General features: G+C 38.5%; 1 protein-coding gene and 1 pseudogene across 1 annotated transcript; both read left to right on the top strand.

The window, feature by feature from the left end:
- Nucleotides 1-11,277: 11,277 nt before the first annotated feature.
- On the top strand, nucleotides 11,278-13,601 carry LOC148571245 (putative polyol transporter 4; annotated as a pseudogene).
- Nucleotides 13,602-13,662: 61 nt separating this feature from the next.
- On the top strand, nucleotides 13,663-14,399 carry LOC148571244 (putative NAD(P)H dehydrogenase (quinone) FQR1-like 1). The gene is made up of 2 exons (XM_088509262.1): nucleotides 13,663-14,004; nucleotides 14,168-14,399. The coding sequence occupies exons 1-2, from the start codon at nucleotides 13,874-13,876 to the stop codon at nucleotides 14,397-14,399; spliced, it is 363 nt and encodes a 120-aa protein (XP_088365388.1). The 5' UTR covers nucleotides 13,663-13,873.
- The last annotated feature ends 1,233 nt before the right edge of the window (nucleotides 14,400-15,632 follow it).

The raw sequence follows: 15,632 nt of genomic DNA, 5'->3' as shown, positions 1-15,632 counted from the left end.
GACCAATCCTTTCTTGATGCACCCACAGTCTTTTCCAGAATCTTTTTTAGCTCTCTGTTGGATATCTCAGTTTGCCCGCTTGTTTGGGGATGGTAAGGAGTGGCCACCTTGTGTTTTAACCCGTATCGTAGGAGAAGAGCTTCTAGTGGTCTGTTACAAAAATGGCTCCCTCCATCACTAATGAGTGCTCGTGGAACTCCAAATCGGCTAAAGATATTCTTCCTAAGGAAGTTCATGACCACCTTGTTATCATTCGTTGGAGTTGCAATAGCCTCCACCCACTTGGAAACGTAATCCACTGCCACCAAGATGTACTTGTTTGAATATGAAGTTGGGAATGGTCCCATGAAATCGATTTTCCACATATCAAATAGTTCTAGTTCTAAGATAAAATTTTGTGGCATCTCATTTCTCTTGGGCAAGTTTCCAGCTCTTTGACACTCATTGCAGTTTTTTGCTAGTTCTTTGGCATCTTTGAAAAGGGTGGGCCAAAAAAATCCGCTTTGTAACACTTTGGCTGCAATTCTGTCCCCTCTAAAATGTCCTCCATAACATGAGCCGTGGCAGTTCCACAAGACCTCTCGTCCCTCTTCTTCTGAAACACATCTTCTAAGGATTCCATCTGAACACTTCTTGAAGAGATATGGCTCTTCCCAGACAAAGTACTTTGCATCATTTATGAGCTTCCTTTTTTGATGTTTATTGATCTCTGGAGGTAGAGCCCCAGTTGCCTTGAAATTGGCAATGTCTGCAAACCATGGTGCTTTGTGAACTGTCATCAACTGCTCATCAGGGAAAAGCTCGTTCACACTTGTATCATGTGTTCCACCTTCCTCATGAGGGATTCTAGATAGGTGATCCGATACCTTGTTCTCCACTCTTTTTTTGTCTCTGATTTCAATATTGAATTCCTGCAACAATAAGATCCATCTTATTAATCTTGGTTTTGATTCTTGTTTGGCAAACAAATATTTAAGTGCTGTGTGATCTGTGAAAACAATCACTTTAGCACCAATGAGGTATGACCTGAACTTGTCAAATGCAAAAACTATGGCTAGCAACTCCTTTTCAGTAGTGGTATAATTTCTTTGAGCATCATTGAGGACTTTGCTAGCATAGTATATCACATGGACTAAGTTATCTTTCCTCTGCCCTAACACTGCCCCAACTGCAAAATCAGATGCATCACACATCAATTCAAACGGTAAGTTCCAATAAGGTGGGGAAATGATAGGGGCAGATGACAATCTTTCTTTCAAATGCTTGAATGCTAACATACATGTTTCATCGAAGATAAATGGTGTATCTGATATAAGGAGATTGCTCAAGGGCTTAGCTATTTTTGAAAAATCTTTAATAAACCTTCTGTAAAAGCCAGCATGCCCTAAAAAACTTCTAATTGCCTTGACATCACTGAGTGGAGGAAGTTTTTCAATTAGTTCCACTTTAGCCCTGTCCACTTCAATGCCTTGGTTAGAAACCTTATGGCCAAGGACTATTCCTCCTGTCACCATAAAGTGACATTTCTCCCAGTTCAAGACCAGATTGGTCTCTTGGCACCTTTTCAATACTAAGGCAAGGTGACTCAGGCAGCTAGTAAAGGAATCTCCGAATACCGAGAAATCATCCATAAAAACTTCAATGAATTTCTCTATCATATCTGAGAAGATAGAAAGCATGCAGCGTTGGAAAGTCGCAGGTGCATTACATAGCCCAAATGGCATGCGCCTGTAGGCAAACACTCCATATGGACAAGTAAATGAAGTTTTCTCTTGGTCTCTGGGATCAACCACTATTTGGTTATATCCTGAATAACCATCAAGAAAACAGTAATATGCGTGTCCTGCGAGTCTTTCCAACATCTGATCCATAAATGGGAGGGGGAAATAGTCCTTTCGTGTAGCCTCATTGAGTTTCTGATAGTCTATGCACATCCGCCATCCTGTGACGGTCCTTGTAGGAATTAGTTCGTTCTTCTCATTGGGAACTACAGTGATTCCTCCCTTTTTGGGCACGACATGCACGGGGATGACCCAGGGGCTATCTGAGATCGGGTAGATTACTCCTTCCTGCCATAGCTTCATAACCTCTTTCTGTACCACTTCCTTCATGATTGGGTTCAGCCTTCTTTGAGATTAAATGGATGGTTTGGCATCATCTTCCAACAGTATCTTATGCATGCATATGGCTGAACTGATTCTCTTCAAGTCAGCAAGGGTCCATCCAATGGCATCCTTATGCTTCCGCAATACTTGCAGTAATTCATCCTCTTAATCTTTACTGATGGATGAGTTTATGATGACCGGGTAGCTTTCATTCTTTCCTAGGTATGCATATTTGAGAGTGGGTGGCAGTGCTTTGAGCTCAAGTTTGGGTGCCTCTATCTTTTCATTCTCTTCCTCTAGTGCACCTTGTATGCGAATCTCTATTGTTGCAACCTCTTCACTCGATGTAGACTCCTCCTCTATTAACCTTTCAGGCCCTTCTTCTTTAAAACTCTCCTGCACTTCCTCTTCAAGTGAGTCCAACCTCATACATTCCCCTAGTTGTTCTGGTGGGTAACTCATGGCCTTGAACACATTAAATGTCATCTTTTCATTGTGCACTCTTAGGGTGAGATCACCTTTTTGGACATCAATGACAGCTCCAGTAGTGGCCAAGAACGGCCTTCCCAGGATGATGGAGGTCTTGACTTCCTCCTGCATGTCCAGCACTACAAAATCTACCGGGAATATGAAGTCTCCCACTTTCACCAGCAAATCCTCTACTACGCCATGAGGAAATTTGAACGATCGGTCTGCCAGTTGTAGGGCCATTTTTGTTGGCTTAGCCTCCTCGATCTTCATTTTTCTCATCATAGCTACTGACATCAGATTTATGCTGGCTCCTAAGTCACATAGAGCTTTCTCCACTGTGATCTCCCCTATAATACAAGGGATTTGGAAGCTCCCAGGATCCTTCAGTTTATGGGGTAGTTTATGCTGAATGATAGCACTACATTCTTCGGTTAGTATCACAGTCTTGTTGCTCTTCCAACTTCTCTTCTTAGTCATCAATTCCTTCAAGAACTTGGCATAGAGCGGCATTTGCTCTATTGCTTCAGCAAAGGGTATGTTAATCTGTAATTTCTTGAAGATTTCTAAAAATCTGGAGAACTGGCTGTCATCCCCCTTCTTCTTCAGTTGTTGAGGATATGGTACTTTCGGAACATATGGCTTCAGCTCTCCTTCCTTTTGACGTGAGTTGGAGGTGGGGATTTGAGCTTCATCTTGTTCCTCCTTCTTTCCAACTGAATCTTTCTCTTGGGGTTGCTTGGGAGTCTCCTTCAATTCTTTTCCACTTCTGAGGGTTATAGCCTGACACTCCTCCCTTTGGTTTGAGTCTGCATCGCTGCGAGGGTTGTGGCTGGAAATTCTCTTGAATAGGTAGCCAATTTGTGTCTCAAGTTTCTTGATTGCAGCATCTTGATTCTGCATATTGGACTGCACTTCTTCTCGGAATGCCATACTGTCTTGAATATCTTTGCATATGCCCTCAAGCATAGTCTCAATCTTGGAGAATCTATCTTCAGATGAGGGTGAGTTGAGAGTGAAGGGGTAAGTTTGGTTATTCTGGTTTTGGTATGGAGGTGGAGAGGTGTTGTTAGGGTGGTGTTGATATGATCTTTGTGTGGAATGTTGGTGAGCTGCATGGTTGTTGGGGTTGTGACATCTCTGATCTTGGCTTTGATCTTGTTGATTCCCCCACCCAAAGTTTGGGTGATTCCTCCAACCAGGGTTGTAGGTCTTGGAGTATGGGTCATGATTTTGTCTAGGTGAATTCCCAATGTAGTTGGCTTGCTCCTGCTCACTCTCTGCCTCTACATTCACTCCCTCTTGGGTTGTTGATGAGGTGGTGATTGCTGCTACTTGGTTCCTCTCCATCTTCTTAGTGAGGTCAGCTAATTGCTTGGTAATGAGCTTGTTTTGGGCCAGCAGAGCATCTACATTATTTAGCTCCATCACTCCTCTAGTGTTCCCTCTTTCCGAGGCATAGAAGTAGTCATTCTCTGCTACAGTTTCAATGAAATCTATGGCCTCCTCAATGGTCTTCTTCTTGTTCAGAGATCCCCCGGATGAGTGGTCTACTGCTTTCTTTGATTCATAAGAAAGGCCTTCATAGAAAATGTGTAGCTGCACCCATTCATTGAACATATCTGGTGGACACCTCCTTGTTAGGTCCTTAAACCTCTCACATGCTTCATATAGAGTCTCACCATCCTACTGCCTGAATGTTTGCACCTCAGCTCTCAGCCTGTTAATCTGTTGAGGAGGATAGAATTTGGCTAAAAATTTGTTCACCACATCTTCCCAGGTTGTCAAACTCTCTTTAGGGAAGGATTCCAGCCATTTAGATGCCTTATCCTTGAGTGAGAAAGGGAACAAAAGTAGTCTATAGGTGTCAGGATGAACACTATTAGACTTTACAGTATCGCATATCCTCAGAAAGGTGGTTAGATGTTGATTGGGGTCTTTTTGGATGCCTCCTCCAAATGAACAGTTGTTCTAAACTAGGGTGATAAGCTGTGATTTTAGTTCAAAGTTGTTGGCATGTATGGTTGGCCTTTGAATGCTACTCCCATAGTTTCCTGGGTTTGGGTGGATGTAGGAGCCTAGAACTCTTCTCTCTTGCCCAGCATGATTTTCTAGACCTTCTCTGCCATGGTTGTGAGCCTCTTCTTCATGATGGTTCTCCATATTCTCCTCCATGTTTGGTTCAAAGTATTCTTCCTCTTCCTCAGCACCAACTACTCTCTTTCCTCTTGCTTCCCTCCTTAATCTAAGGAAGGTCCTCTCTGGTTCAGAATCAAATGAAGTTGAAGCCCCGCTTCTCCTCCCTGTCATACAACCAACAAGGTACAAGCAAGGAAAATAGATGCAAAAAGTATTCTATTAGAATTACTGTTAGTGTGAGTGATGCAATATATCAAACAGTTAGTGGGTTAGTGAACTGAATTGTAAATAACTAAAAAAATAAACGAAAAAGTAGGGGGAAGGGAAGAAATTACCTAAAACTGAAAGCGAATTAACTCAACAGAAATTTAAATCAAACAAAAGAAAAATGCTCAATCTAGTTATCCTCAAATTTAATCATTGTTGATTCAAAATCAATCCCCGACAATGGCGCCATAAACTTGATACGCACAAAACTTGTCTCTCAACAAATTTTCTTCGGCAAGTGTACTGAATTTGTCGTCAAGTAAAAACTCACAATAGAGTGAGGTCGAATCCCACAGAGATTGATTGTTCAAGAAACTTTAATTAGAGAAATGTTCTAGTTGAGCGAACCAGAATTTGATTTGAGATTTGCAAAAAATTAAATGGCGGGAAAGTAAATAACAAAAACAGTAAATGCTAGAAATAAAGAGCTGAATGTAAATAGCAGAAAGTAAATTACAGAATCTTAAACGGGAATGGGGTAATTGCTCATAAAAGTAAATGGCAGAAATTAAAGAGAATGGGTAAGATCAGAAATGGGGAGTTCATTGGGCTCAGAAGATGTTGCATTCTCCGGATCAAGTTCATTTTCATCTCTTCCTCAATCAATGCATCCATTGATCTCCTTGGCAATCTTAAGTGATCGAATTCCAATTTCTTGGTAATTCAATCTCTCAAATCTTGATCAATAGCCAATTCCTTGGTCAATTGCTCATGAGAAGAGATGAAGTATGGTCACTGATTATACCACATGCATTTCCCAAATCAAGTGTTGGTAGAAATAATAGTCACATATCCATCCAAACCCAATTTGGTCCAGCATGAGAAAGCATTTCTAGCATGATCTCTTCATTCCTCTTTCAAGGTTCAGAAGAGATCCAAGTATGAATAGCTTCTTTTCCAAGATAACTACCCAATTGGATGAAGATCGAAAGCTTTCTAGTAAAATCAAGAGAAAAGATAGAAGAAGGAGAATGAAAACTAATATTGATCCATCAAATTACAACAGAGCTCCCTAACCCAATGAAAGGGGTTTAGTTGTTCATAGCTCTGAAAGATGAAAACAAAGATGGAGAATACATCATGAAAGTAAAACTAAAAGTGCAGAGAAAGTAAAATACAGAGAGTAGTTCTATGCCAAAGGCTCCCTAAAGTTTCCAACTCCTCTAACTAATTCAAAGCTACTCTTATATATACTACTCTTATCATCTTCTAGTTGGCTCTTCAAGTCTTGGGTATGGGCGTCTGAATCTTGAGTTTGAAGCAGTTATCCTTTTCATTGGGCTTAGCTTTGCTTGCAGAGAGAAAAGGTGAAGTAGGCAGGGACTTTGACTCAGGACGTTAGTGGTGTCAACGTTAAGTGAAAGTGTGGGTTCGAGAACGTTAGTGACAATCACCTTTTTCACTAATGTTCCTAACCCAAATATGATCACGTTGACTTCAACGTTAGTGGCACTAACGTGACCACTAACTTTGCCTCTTGGTCCTTCGCACACGTTATTGGGACTTACCTTTCCCAATAACGTAGAGAGTCCTCCCTTGTCCCTACGTTAGCGTCCACGTTAACTAGGTTAACGTGGCTTCTAACGTAGTAATGCCAATCCTTCGAGAACGTTAGTGACACTTACCTTTGTCACTAACGTTCCAATGTGCCCCTATTTCCCACGTTAGAGTCCACGTTAACTAAGTTAACGTGGCTTCTAACGTAGTCATGCTAGCCATCTCCAACGTTAGTGACAAAGGTGAGTGTCACTAACGTTGGCTCATCATCTCTTTATCCATGTTAGCTTCCACGTTAACTAAGTTAACGTGGGAGTTAACGTTGCTCATGGTGGCTCTTGGTGGTTCACCCCAACATTAGTGACAAAGGTAAGTGTCACTAACGTTGGCTATCAATTGCTCTCTCCACGTTAGCTTCCACGTTAACTAAGTTAACGTGGGAGTTAACATGGCTTATGGAGGCTTGGCCAACGTTAGTGACAAAGGTGAATGTCACTAACGTTGGCTTCTCTTTTGCTTCTTAACGTTAGAGTCCACGTTAACTAAGTTAACGTGGATCTTAACGTGGCCACTTATGAGCTTGGTCCAACGTTAGTGACAAAGGTAAGTGTCACTAAAGTTGGCTCCATTTTCTTTCTTCCACGTTAGAGTTCACGTTAACTTAGTTAACGTGACTCTTAACGTGGGTTATGATGGCTTCGAGGGCGTTATTGGCGATTACTTTTCTCATTAACTGTGCATGTTAGCACCCATTCCACGTTAGAGGTCACGTTAGTGGGACTAACGTGACTGCTAACGTGGTTCTTCTTTGCTTCCTTTGTCCTGAAATCAAGCAACAAAGTGCATCAAAGTTCTAGTCCAAGTCATGAGTCATGCATCATCTAATTTATCATATAATTCATGCAAAATTCTCATGAAATTATGTAAAGTGCACATTGTATGCTTGAATTAAGATGTAAGTGAATATCTACCCAAAACTAGCTTATTTTCTAAGAAAATGCATGAAACTACCTTAAAAACAGTAAAAAAAAGGTCAGTGAAACTGGCCAAAATGCCCTGGCATCAATCGACCAAGGTATGGTTTTGGTTTCTCGTAGGTAATATAGAATGTAACATGAAAACATAGGCTAGATGACCATAGGATAAGCTTGAATTGAATTTGTTTGTTGATTTGATTGGTGAATAAATGTGTATTAGTGTGTAATTGATGTGTGATATGATGAATATATGTGTTGGCATGTTGTGGCATGAGATTAACGTATATGAATGTAATTGTTGTTGGTTTGGTTAAGGAGTTATTGTGTGTGTGTGTATATATATATATATATATATATATATATATATATATATATATATATATATATATATATATATTGTTGAATGAAACTGATGGATTTGAGAATTGGAATGTTGTGGAAAGAATGGAATGGAATGGATGTATAACTGTTTTAAGTACTTTTGATATTATTCTGCAAAGTGAAATGTAGGTTTTGAATTGAGAAATCGGAAAGAATAGAGGTGTTGGTATTTTGGTAAAAAGTCAATTTTTGACCAACTTCAGTGAGGCATAACTCGGCTTACGGACCCTTAAACTTTTTCAAACCTGTTTTAAATGAAAATTGGGTCCGTGACGTTTATGTCATTCAAAGAACGGATAAAAAATCACTTAAAACGAAAAAAGTTATGCGCGTTCAAAGTTTGGTGCGAAAATCTGGTTTTAGTAGCTTTTGAAGGAAACGGGGTTCGCGTACGCGGAAGCATGGTCGCGACGCAAGCATTCTCTTCAGCCTCGGACACCTGCGTACGCAGGACATGGCTGAGTATGCGAGTCTAATAGTTCACGTACGCAAAGGGGTATCTCATGTATGCAAAACCCTTGTTTGGCAGAAATGTGATTTTTACAAAGTTTATCCAAATCTCTAGCTTTCCAAACCTCTGTAGCTACCCTCTATGGTCCAATACCTAGCCTTTAAGCTTAGGAAATAGAGTGAACCCAGAGAGGAGGGTTGTGAAGTAGAGGAATTGAATTGAGAAGGGTGAATAAGGTGATATATGATATGAATGATGAAATGATTTGATGTGAAATATTTGAGGAAGTGCGGAAATGTATGAATGTATGAGTAATGAATGAGACATAATTAATGAAAATGATGATATTGATGAGTTGGATGTGGAGAAGGCAGTAGGGTGCTAATCCCTCGATCTTTTTCCCCTGCATTCTCTATGATTGTGATATGTTGGATGTGGAAAAAGCGGTAGGGCATTAATCCCTCGATTCATTCTCCCGCATTCCTTGTAATTGTGTTATATGGGATGTGGGGAAGGTGGTAGGGCACTAATCCTCTGACAGTTTTTCTCACATTCTCTCTCTTTGTCTGTCTGCAAGGTGGTAGGGCGCTAATCCCTCGATCAGTATGACACGACCTCACTAGGAGAAGGTGGTAGGGCACCAATCTCCTGATTTATTTTCTCCCTGGTATATGCCTCCAGGAGAAGGTGGTAGGGCACTAATCCATCGATGTTATGCCTCCTGGAGATGCACAGACAAGAGACAGCATACGAGTTAGCTACTGGAATGTGTCAGCTTCTGGTAGTATAACCGACACGTGAGCTCACAGCCAGTAGGACAGGCATGCATCATGTGCATTTGTATGATTTGTTTGAGTATGCATTTGTATTGGTTTGCCTAAGTGCTTCACTATAATTAACTGCTATATTTGTATTTGTTTAATCCTTTTAGAGGCTTTTGGAGAACTAGGTACTTTCTTTATAAATGTTGGGGTTTTATAGGATATACGTATATACATGTGTGTATGTAATCATTCTCCGTCTGGCCTTGGCTTCGCAGGTTGAGCCTGAAGCTTGATATTTTGTATGTAATCATCCTTACTTTTCTTGTACTCAAGTTTCCATTTACGTGAGCGTTGCGCTTTTCATTTTGCGACTTTTGTTTAAGCTTTCTTTCAAGACTCCTTATTATAAATTCCTTTCAACTATTACTATGTATATATTTTATTGACTAATTACCCAAATCAGTCTCCAAGAATTTTAAAAGTGGACATTTTAGTCCCCAAGAAAAATTAATACACAGATCAATCTCCAAGGTTTTACTCCGATAGACAAATCAGTCTCCAGTTCATTTTTCGGCAGAATAATTACCCAAATCAGTCCCCAATCACTACTAGAAAATGAGTTATTACAGACGGATATTTCTAACAGATTTTATCCCATGGAAATACAAACAGAATTTGCGAGGGATTTTTTGTCCGAAACAAAAAAATGAATTGGCATAAATTACAGACGAAAAAGAGAATCTGTTGATAATTCTGTCGGAAAAATTAATTTTTTTGTGGGAAATGGTTACCGACGAAAAATCCGTTTATAATTAAATGAAAAAAACGTTGCATTTTATTAAATTATTACCGACAGAAAATCTGTCTGTAATTTAAATATTCCGTCAGAAATATTGAATTAACCCTAACTCGGACCCTACCCTCTCGATCTCCATTCACACTCCATACAAGTGAAGAGCTTCTTCCTCTCTCCGTCCATTCTCTTTCCATCGCACGAGCTTCTTTCACTGCTGCCGTCGCCGCTCGCGTCGCACGATCTCATCGCTGACCTTAGCAACGACCATTCACTGGTTATCCTCATCCACCAGTTCAGGAATCACTGCACTCATCCTTCAGGGAGGATCTCTGCCTCTGGTGGTCGTGGAGGTAGTTGCGTCGTCATCGTTCACACTGCTCTGGGCCCAGCCACCTCCTTCATGCACGGTGTCATCTCCCTCCAACTTTGCGACGGTGCCGCTGGCTGTCGCCTGGCCAACCACAGCCTTTGTAAAAGAGTAAGGTGTCTTTGGCGGTGGGCGATTCAACCCCACCACTGCTACTCCGCCGCCCTGGATGGCAACTTCCTCCTCGGCCTGAGCCGTTTCCTCCAAATGTGCCAAATGTAGATCCATGTGTTCTTGAACTGAAATTGCCCTTGATTCTACTGGTTGAAATTCAAAATTGAAAGCTAATTCTTCTTCTTCAGCCAAATATGTTGCTTCTTCTTCATTTTCTGCATAAATAGACAGAGATAAATGCTGAATTATTGCTCGATCTGTCAGCTCTGTTGATTTTGTTTGTTGTTAAGGTTAAAATGTAAAATTAAAATCTGATGAGTCTCCTTCTTCTCCTTTGATGTGAACTTCTTCTGTAAGTTTTTTATTCCTTGCTGATTCTGAAGCTTTTGCTGTTGTAGACTCAAATTCTGCAATTTTATATTCTGAATCTGAATTCCAAAATTGGAGATATGTGATTATTGAATTTTTTGCTGGTAGCTTTGCTGAATTGTTGTGAGTAGTGAAAATTCTGTGTTTGATTTGGCCTGAATCTGGAAAATTGGAGGCTCCTGGAGTCGTTGATGATTGTTGATTTGGCTATGGTTACTGTTCCAAGGTCGTAATAATGAGACTGCATTTTTGGTTAGTCAAAATTATCCTGTCACCATCTTCAATTAATTAACTAATAATACTAATTTATATACATGCCACTCTCTTGGGAAGTATCTTTAATGATTGTTGAATGACTTCTAAATCAAGTTACTATTTTAATTAGAGATGTAGGGGAGATCTTTGTTCTTATTTAGTATATACCCTACTTATGGATGTGACTGAATAGTATATATCTTACTGGTTGGACTAGTTACAGGTGAATTTCTTCTTGGCTTTGGTCTAAGTGAAATTCCCAAAAGTGTTTGGAGACATACTGACTGGACAATCCGCCAGAAAGTTCTCTCCTACAAGATTGCCAAAATGGCTGTCGAACTTGATAATGCTCACCAAGAACTTTCAAATGCTATTGTTGTAAGTAGATTGTATGTATTGTAAGCAAAGTTTCTCTTGCTATTTCTAAATTTTTTCTGCTTTCTGGTCTACAAATTCAAGTTTGAAAATGTTGTTAATCTCTTACTTGTAAATGAAATAGTAACCTCTCTGTACTGATTAGTTGAACCTATAGGTCCATAACCTATATTTAAAACTTGATATGTTATTTTTGTAGGTTGCTCAAGCAACGTCCAACCAGATATCGAAGCGTGATTTTATGTTTTGCATTTTATAATTTACATGTTCCTAATTAAGAGCTGAGATTTTATGTTTTGCATTTTATAATTTACATGTTCCTAGTTATATTTCTACCCATATGAAATATTTTGTTGCCTCATTGGTCTTAATTAGTTCTCTACTAAATTGGAAGCAGAGATAGACTGCCTGTCTAAACCAACTGACTTTATTATCTTTCATGCTATAGGGCAAACAAATCCTTATGAAATTGCATTTGTCATATAATTGTCTATTTCTTGTGTGCTTGTCAGTGTTTCTCTCATTACACTTGTTGATTGTTTATTCTCTGCAACAGACTTCAGGTGCTATTGGCTATTCCAAGTTTGTAAGCCGTGAGATGAGCAAAGCTGAGGCACTTTTGAAGGTTGGTTATTATGGTGAAAAAAATACTATTATAATTGAAGTTTATTTAGTTCTTTCTAACATGGGTTTGTGTGAATAGAATGTGTAGGTTATACTATCTCCAGTTGATTCTGTGGTAGATAGATACCAAGCATTACTACCTGAGGGTACACCAATGGACTTTCAGAGAATACTGGACCTTAAGGATTTGCTAATTCCTATCAGTTCTTTGTTCAATTCCTCTAGTTCTGATTACTACCTCAAAAACTGGAGATTGGCTGTCTCATCATATAAATGCATAAAATGAACTTGTATAATTCTAAGTTCATGACTAATTTCACCTAACTTATTCTAGCTGAACAATCATAAGTGAATGAGATGCCCTCTTAAGTAAGTGGGTAATTGTCCCAAGCTTCAGGAGAATAACAAGGAAGCATAGTCTTAATCTACATGTAGACTAAAAACAAAAAACTGGTTCAAGATTCACTATTTGTAAAGAACATTACATTTTTAGTAAAATAAGACCTAAAAGGAAGTAATCTTTTGTTGATGACACAAAACTTGCCTGTCGTGCTCAAGTCAAGTGTTGGATCTTATCAAGATATGGACTAGTTTCCAAAGTTGAAAATTCTTATGGAATATGTATGAAACATTAAATTTGAATAATTACCATAATCGTTCAACTTTGTTATTTTCTAGGAATGGTTTATGGACTTTCTGTGATTCTTGATTTATGTTTCTTTACATTCCTAAGAGAAGAATAAATTCCAAAATCTGGTAGAGGCTATCAACCTTGGTGCTATTTTAGAATGATTAAAAATGTTGACTTTTTGTTTCCCCAAATGTTGGTGTAATGAGTGGAGCAGTCATATTCATCAAAGAGGATCTGAAGATATTTGAGCTGAAGGAAGAGTTTATGGTTGGCATTCTGAGCGTGGTTTCTCTATTGGAAAGTTTAGGAGGTGGAAGAGCATCAGATATGATTGGTAGAAAATGGACTATGGCTGTAGCAGCAGTGGTGTTCCAATCTGGTACACTCACAATGACTCTTGCTCATTCATTTTCAGTTCTAATGATTGGAATACTCTTAGCATGTGTTGGAATAGGATTTGGAGTTGTCATAGCTCCTATTTACATTGCAGAGATTTCACCAAACATCTCTAGAGGAACCTTCACTTCCTTCCTTGAGATTTTCATAAACATTGGAATCTTACTTGGCTATGTATCAAACTATGCCTTCTCAGGCTTCTCAGGACACATTAATTGGAGGATAATGCTTGTTGTGGGAATTCTTCCTTCTATGTTCATTGGTTTCGCCCTTTTCGTTATCCCTGAGTCGCCGAGGTGGTTAGTAATACAAAACAGAATTGAAGAAGCCAGACAAGTTCTCTTGAAAACAATTGAGAATAAGAAAGAAGTAGATGAGAGACTGGCAGAAATTCAGCAGGCTGCTGGAGTTCCTTCCAAGGAGGACAAACCGGTGTGGCGCGAATTGATCTTCCCTTGTCCTTCGCTTTGCTAGATGCTAATCACAGGATGTGGTATCCAATGTTGATAAACTTGGTTCAAAGCCTTTTCTTTACATAAGCACAACTGGGATGACAATATGTTTGTTCAGCATAGGAGCTACTCTTTCTATGTTTGGACAAGGATCCTTTATGATTATGCAATAATATATATTCATTTTGTTATGTTATAAATAATTTTTAATATGATTTCATTAGCAGGTATTACTCGCTATACAGACATGTAGAGAGACTAGCAGAAGAAATAAAGAAAGGTGCTAATTCTATAGATGGTGTTGAGGCCACTCTATGGTACCTGAGACTTTGCCGGAAGAGGTGCTTGGCGAAATGGGAGCACCACCGAAGAGCGACCGCTCATTAACCCAAAAGAGCTGCCGGAGGGTGACGATTTCTTGTTCGGCTTCCCAACAAGATTTAGAATGATGGTTGCTCAGTTCAAATCTTTTCTAAATAAAACTGGAATCTTGTGGCAGACACAACAGCTTGCTGGCAGGCCCACTGGAATCTTCTATAGCACCGGTTCTCAAAGTGGCAGACAGGAGACTACAGCGTAAGAATTTCACTCTCAACTAGATATAAAATACAAATTTGACTAATTTGATAAATGTTTTTGAAGTGCACCTTGCATTTTTGAAATTATTATTAATTGGTAATTAATAGGACTCATGAATGAAGTTCCAATAATGATAAGAAAATTGTGGAATCAATGGCAGGCTCACTGCTATCACTCAGTTGGTTTACCATGGAATGCTGTTTGTCCCAATCGGATATACATTCGGCGGTGGCATGTTCGAGATGAATGAAGTGAACGGTGGCAATCCGTACGGTGCCAGAACTTATGCTAGTGGTAATGTATTAAGACAACCAACTAAACTTGAGTTGGAGCAAGCATTCCACCAAGGCAAGTATATTGCCACCATCACTAAGAAGCTCAAGAGAGAATGAAGCTATCCATAAATTAGGATATTGAGTCCTGATGAATCCACTAGTAGTTACATGTCATCTAATGTATTCGATTTGTATTATTTCATGGAAATAATTGCTTATTATAAAGAAAGCGCTTTGTACTAACTGGTGTATTTTTCTATTTGTACCATTAATAAAAATTTATATTTATTAAATTTATATTTATTTTGTATAAAAACAGCTTTATTTTGTAATGGAAAAATTCAAAAAAAGTATTTTACATTACTGACGGATTTATAAATAGATTTTTTGTCTGTATTCAGAATTTAGAATAGTTTTTCAAGGTTCCAATTACCGACGAAAAATCTATCAGAAAAGCTGTTGCCAACTACCGACGGAAAATTCGTCAGAAAATCTATCTCTAATTACCGACGAAAAATCCGTCGGAAAGTTTGACATTCCAGAAAAATGGAGGGAAGAATTTACCAAGGGAAAATCTGTCAGTAACTAGTAAAAATTCGTCAGTAAATAATTTCTGATGATGCTTTTACAGAGGGACAAAATATGTCGGTAATTTGGTTGGTAACCAAAAATCCGTCTGTAATAAAGACCAAATCTGTCTGTATTAAGCAATTTTCTAGTTGTGAATGATTTTAAAAAAGGATATTTTAGTCCCCAAAAAAAATTATATGCAGATCAATGCCCAACGTTTTTCTCCGTCAGACATAACAGTCCTCCATCCAAAAATAATAATAATAATAATAATAATAATAATAATAATAATAATAATAATAATAATAATAATAATAATAATTTTATTTTATTTTTTTGGATGGAGTACTGTTATGTCTATGGAGAAAAACGTTGAAAATTGATCTATATATTAATTTTTTGGGACTAAAATGTCTATTTTTAAAATCTTTGGAGACTGATCTGGGTAATTACTATGCCGAAAAATGAACTGGGGACTGATTTGTCTGTCGGAGTAAAACCTTGGGGATTGATCTGTGTATTAATTTTTCTTGGGGAATAAAATGTCCATTTTAAGAATCTTTGGGACCGATTTGGGAAATTACTCTATTTTATTTTAGAGGTCGTAATACCTAACTACCTCTATTTTACAACTTAAGCATAAAGCTCTATGTGGTAGGGTGTTACAATGAAAATTTTTCCTGATTAAATTTATATTTATTTTGTATGAAATCAGGTTTATTTTGCAATGAAAAATCTAAAAAATAATTCTATTTTATCTTACTAACAGATTCACAGACA

This window comes from Arachis ipaensis, chromosome B3 (genome assembly GCF_059453495.1).
Source record: "Arachis ipaensis isolate K30076 ecotype BB chromosome B3, ASM5945349v1, whole genome shotgun sequence".
NCBI classification, from domain to species: Eukaryota; Viridiplantae; Streptophyta; class Magnoliopsida; order Fabales; family Fabaceae; genus Arachis; species Arachis ipaensis.
Note: the sequence above shows the minus strand (reverse complement) of the source record. Positions and strands in the feature narration are given on the sequence as shown.